We start from the raw sequence: 5,471 nt of genomic DNA, 5'->3' as shown, positions 1-5,471 counted from the left end.
AAGATTTTGGTTGAACTTTCTTGCTGAGTTTTGGACACTCAATTCTGTATTTATAAGAGTTTGTACAGGAAAACATCAATGCTTAATTACAGGAAAAGTATATATCTAAAGCTATACATTGGAAGTGATGATTATATCTAAAGCTATAAAGTGATGAGTGATGATTATATCTAAAGCTATACATTAGAAGTGATGATTATATCTATACATTGGAAGTGATGATTATATCTAAAGCTATAAAGTGATGAGTGATGATTATATCTAAAGCTATACATTAGAAGTGATGATTATATCTAAAGCTATATATTGCAAAGTCTTGATGGTGGAGTCACATGTCTCTCTCCTCTTTTTATTCACGGATTTGCCTTCTTTTCTTTCACAAAGTCCATGAGTATTATTGCTAGGTGTTGCAAAGTCTTGATGGTGGGGTCACATGTCTCTCTCCTCTAACAGTTTTCACTTTTCAAACCATCCATTTGTTCAAACTCATGGTGTCGCCGTCACATTTTTTATAATTCCAATTTAACTCAATTTTTTTTATTTAGATTAGAAGCATCCTGATCAGTACAGTGCTTGAAATGATAGACAAATTCGATTACATTGGCTACCTGCTTGCTTTATTCGAAATGGTAAGCCATAGAAGAAAAATCAACTGCATATTGTCTGCAAGTAATTGCTTGCTGTCTTGCATGATCTTTCCCTTGTACATACTCTTGTTGTGTTCCTGTCGTGTGGGTTGCTATGCTAGAGACACTTTAAAGCAGGGCGAGTGGATTACTAGCGATGGAGGAACCCTTGTCTCCATTGGAGAAACTTTTGAACTGGGATTCTTTAACCCTATCAGAAGCTCCAGCCAGAGTAGCCACAAAAGGTTCGTTGGGATATGGTACAAACAGGATCAACAAACAGTTGTTTGGGTTGCCAACCGAGACAGCCCACTAAAAGGTTCCATTGGAACTTTTGGAATTGTAGAAGATGGCAACCTTAAGGTATGGGATACTACTGGAAACGTTTATTGGACTACAGGTGTTGAGAATCATTCGTCTACAAATCGAACTGTTAAGCTCATGGATTCTGGAAACCTTGTCCTAACCGATGATGATCAGTTGGCGACGAGTCTGTGGGAGAGCTTCCATAATCTAACTGATACATTTCTTCCAGGTATGAAGATGGATGAAAACCTGAGGTTGACTTCATGGATACATGATGGTGACCCGGGAAGAGGACAGTTCACGTTTAAGCAATATCTTCAAGGAGAGGGCTACTATGTTATCTTAAAAAAGCAAGCCGATTATTGGAGAAGTCGGATTTCAGGCAACTTCTTGAGCTCAGATGATCAAATACCCTTTGCCATAGCCTACTTGTTGTCAAATTTCAGCAACACCGTGAAGCATAACAAGTACCCACAACTGCTGCTGGATTATAACTACACAAGTTTAGTGATGAATTATACGGATTATAGTCACACAAGATTAGTGATGAAATATAACGGGGAATTACAGTACCTGAAGTGGGATGTGGACAAGGGAATTTGGTCTTTGATATGGAAGGGGCCGGGAGACCAATGTAGCATTTACAATGCCTTTGGGAATTTCGGCAGCTGCAATATTAACAATAGGGTGGTATGCAAATGTTTGCCCGGGTTCCGGCCTACTAACCCGACGAATTGGGATTCTGGAGATTTTTTGGGTGGATGCACCAGAAAATCGACATCATTTGACAACAGCGACATGTTTTTGAGCTTAAAGATGATGAAAGTGAGCAACCCAGACTCTAATTTCATTGCAAAAAATGAAACAGAATGCAAAAAGGAGTGTCTTAACAGCAGCCAGTGCCAAGCTTATTCATACGAGGTACCTCAAAACAGCAACCTAAGAAGTGATAGTACAACCACTACTGAGACCGACATCTGCTACATTTGGATTGGGGATCTTCGTAATCTTCAAGAGGAGTACACAAACGGTGGCCGTAACCTCTCTGTCCGCGTGGCAAAATCTGTTATAGGTACTCCTTTCACACATTGGAATATGCTGGGATTAATTCATTAACTGAATTGCATCAACAAGTATTTCTTTTGGAAATTAAAAATCATCATTGATGTTAGAAAGGAAGTGAGAAACCACATCAGCTTGTATGGATTTTTAAAATCATAGCTTCATAATACTACAAGGGTTCAAGCTCATCTTTTACTGTTTAATTACTTTTGCAGAACCAACCGTTAGTAATTGTGAGCCTTGTGGCACAAACCTGATCCCCTATCCGCTGAGCACTAGACCAAATTGTGGTGACCCTATGTACTTCAGTTTCTACTGCAACAGTTTTACTGGCCAGGTTAGCTTCAAGACACCTAGTGGCACCTATCGAGTAGCCAGTATCGATCCAAGTGCAGGAACATTTGTCATCCAAGTCAACAATGCAGAAAATCCTGAAGCTAGAAGTCCAAGAGGATCTCTGCTGCTCAATTACACACTCCCATTTAATACACCCGGCTGGTTTACTGCTAATGAAGTAAAGATTAGTTGGGAGCCACCACTGGAGCCAACCTGTACTTCACGCGCAGACTGCAAGGACTGGACAAATTCAACTTGTAGTATAACAAGAGATGGAAAGAGGAGGTGCCTTTGCAAGCAAAACTTCTATTGGAATGGCACCACTTTGAAATGTACTCAAGGTTAGGATGCTAATCATATATATATACCTCTGGAAGAATTGCTCTGTTATTGAAGAAAGAACCAGACCAGTGCAATGGTTTGCTAAGGGCAATTTTTCCCTGATCAACTTAGTACATATCTTGCTTTCAAAAAAGTTTTCTTTTACTTTATGTATAATCACCTCTAATTTGACGTAGAAGTTAGGAGGTGTTTCCTAGAATTTTCAAAATCATCATTAGCAACATCATGATCATCTTGCCTTAACAATAGATATTATAATTGCAAAACTGATTATGAACAATATATCTTATAATTGCAAAACTGATTATGAACAATATATCTATTGAATTTTATTTATTATCATTTTGATTTAGCCATTAGAGCTTGTTCACTTTCACAAACACAATGGGTGTCCTGTTTCTTTCTTGTAGAAGGTGATCTTCCTGGGGGGTTAGAAGAGAATTCAAAAAGAAAGAAGCGGTTGCCTCTGAGTGTTATGGTACCTCTTATAAGCGTGTTTGCTCTCACATGTACCATTACTTGTGTATATCTATGGAGAAGAAAGATGGCCAAGGAAGAAGGTAATGGCTTTTCACAATGCCCACCATGCAGAGTCTGAGGTTTTGTCCCTTTGAATTACAATAAAAATATTTATCCTTTCATGTCTTATCATGTAACTAATATGTATCGATATCTTCTAAACTCAGAAAAGAGAAGAAGTGGTGAAAGAAATCGAGTACTTCGCACATTAGATAGTGGAAGACACCTCAAAGACTTGATGGGCTCTGGTGAGTTTAGAGAAGAAGATGAGAAAGGCATAGATGTACCATTTTTTGATTTAGAAAGCATTCTAATAGCCACAAATAGCTTCTCAGATGCAAAGAAGCTTGGAGAGGGGGGCTATGGGCCTGTTTACAAGGTGATTTCAACATCATTAATTTGTATTTAATCTTCATGTAAACTAGTTTCTAGTTAGTGGTAATATTGTGATCGATAATGTTGATTTTGGTTTCAGGGCACATTTTCAGGAGGTCAAGAGATTGCTATAAAGAGGCTCTCAAGTGTATCAAAACAAGGCTTTCAAGAATTTAAAAATGAGGTGGTATTGATTGCAAAATTACAACACAGGAATCTTGTTAGGCTTAGGGGATATTGCATAAAAGGAGATGAAAAACTTTTACTCTATGAATACATGCCCAACAAAAGCTTAGACTCATTTATATTTGGTTGGTTTCTAAACCAAGTTTTTAATATCCTATCGTGCTTGATAGACTATATCTTTTTTTTTGAGTAAAAGTTGATTTATTATTGTTGCTAAAATTGTTCTCTTGAATGACAAATGGAAACCTTGTAAGATCAAAAGCTAAGCATGTCTTTGGACTGGGAGATGCGCCTCAAAATCATTTTGGGAATAGCTCGTGGGCTTGTTTATCTTCATCATGACTCTAGATTAAGGATCATCCATAGAGATTTGAAAACCAGCAATATTCTTTTAGATGAGGAGATGAACTCCAAGATATCTGATTTTGGCTTAGCAAGGATGGTTGAAGGCAAAGAAACCGGAGCAAACACCACAAAAGTAGTTGGAACTTAGTAAGTTTATGGTAGACAATGCAATTGCTGATTCAATCCTAACTCTATGTTTTACAAAAAATGTACAAGTGTCTAATTTATTCATTGATAAACATTATAATGCAGTGGCTATATGTCTCCAGAATACGCACTAAATGGAATTTTTTCAGTCAAATCTGATGTTTTTAGCTTTGGTGTGGTTCTACTTGAAATTATATGCGGAAAAAAGAATACAGGATTTTATCAGTCAGAACTAGCCATGAGCCTTATAAGTCATGTAAGTGTGTTTAATTTTCTGTAGTCATTATAGTAAGATGACCAATGAATAACTCCATAAAAATACTGATAGTAAAATTGTCTCAGGCTTGGAGATTGTGGGTAGAAAACAAGGTGTTGGATTTAATGGACCAGAGTCTACGTGAAGTTTGCAATGCAGATCAGTTCATGAAGTGCGTAAATATTGGACTCTTATGCGTACAAGAAGATCCGAATGACCGCCCCACCATGTCAACTGTGGTTACCATGCTTGACAGCGAACCTGCAACAATTCCAACTCCAAAACGGACAGCTTTTGTTCCAACTCCGAGAGGCTGTTCTAGCAGTACAGATACTTCTTCTAGTAGACCAGACACATATACGGAATCAACAAGTAGTTTTGGAGGAAGATGATCGAAATATAATGCATGATATATACCAGTTCTAGTAAGTCTGGTCCTCTACTTGACTAGCTAGTAAAGGTTGTAGGGGACAAAACGCTGGTTTTCTATAAATAAGAAGGTTGTATTAGCCCTCCACCCAAATGATAGTTTTCTCCCGATATCTATTCCTTTACTTGAAACTTCTATATGGTTAACTGTATTTGGTGATGACCGTAATTTCTGTTTTCTTTTACTATATTCTTCTTTTTCGAGTCCAAGTTTGAATATAATATCTTTTGATTCAAGCATACCACTTTTCTCTTCTTTTCTTTTTTTTCTTTCTTTTTTTATTTTTTATTTTTTATTTTGAGTAGGCGGAAGATTTGAGTAGTGTTATTCACATGCAAAAATCAAATAAATGATATTTACACAAACAAATTTATCCAACTTTTACACAACACACTCATATAAGGTGGGATCCATGTGAGTGAGACACACCACATGAGTCGGGATTTGATTCTTGTACAACACCAATACAACAACTGTAGAACAACCTTTTACATGAGGGTGGGCCCCAGTATGTGGGACCGACCCTCATGTGAGGGATTGT

General features: G+C 37.5%; 1 protein-coding gene across 1 annotated transcript; it reads left to right on the top strand.

Moving 5' to 3' along the window:
• The first annotated feature begins 578 nt into the window (after positions 1-578).
• Positions 579-5,065, top strand: LOC133860742 (G-type lectin S-receptor-like serine/threonine-protein kinase At4g03230). Its single transcript, XM_062296347.1, has 8 exons — positions 579-2,004; positions 2,210-2,671; positions 3,083-3,232; positions 3,359-3,570; positions 3,667-3,877; positions 4,007-4,244; positions 4,350-4,500; positions 4,587-5,065. Exons 1-8 carry the CDS (start codon positions 579-581, stop codon positions 4,890-4,892), a joined length of 3,156 nt encoding a protein of 1,051 aa, XP_062152331.1. The 3' UTR covers positions 4,893-5,065.
• The last annotated feature ends 406 nt before the right edge of the window (positions 5,066-5,471 follow it).

Source organism: Alnus glutinosa, chromosome 2, assembly GCF_958979055.1.
Source record: "Alnus glutinosa chromosome 2, dhAlnGlut1.1, whole genome shotgun sequence".
NCBI lineage: Eukaryota > Viridiplantae > Streptophyta > Magnoliopsida > Fagales > Betulaceae > Alnus > Alnus glutinosa.
This window is presented reverse-complemented; position numbering and strand designations above follow the sequence as displayed.

Coding starts and splice junctions, on each gene's coding strand:
- LOC133860742 (XM_062296347.1), top strand. CDS start 579: ATGATAGACAAATTCGATTACATTGGCTACCTGCTTGCTTTATTCGAA. Junction 3,571..3,666: donor GCTATGGGCCTGTTTACAAG/GTGATTTCAACA, acceptor TTTTGGTTTCAG/GGCACATTTTCAGGAGGTCA. Junction 3,878..4,006: donor CTTAGACTCATTTATATTTG/GTTGGTTTCTAA, acceptor AAACCTTGTAAG/ATCAAAAGCTAAGCATGTCT.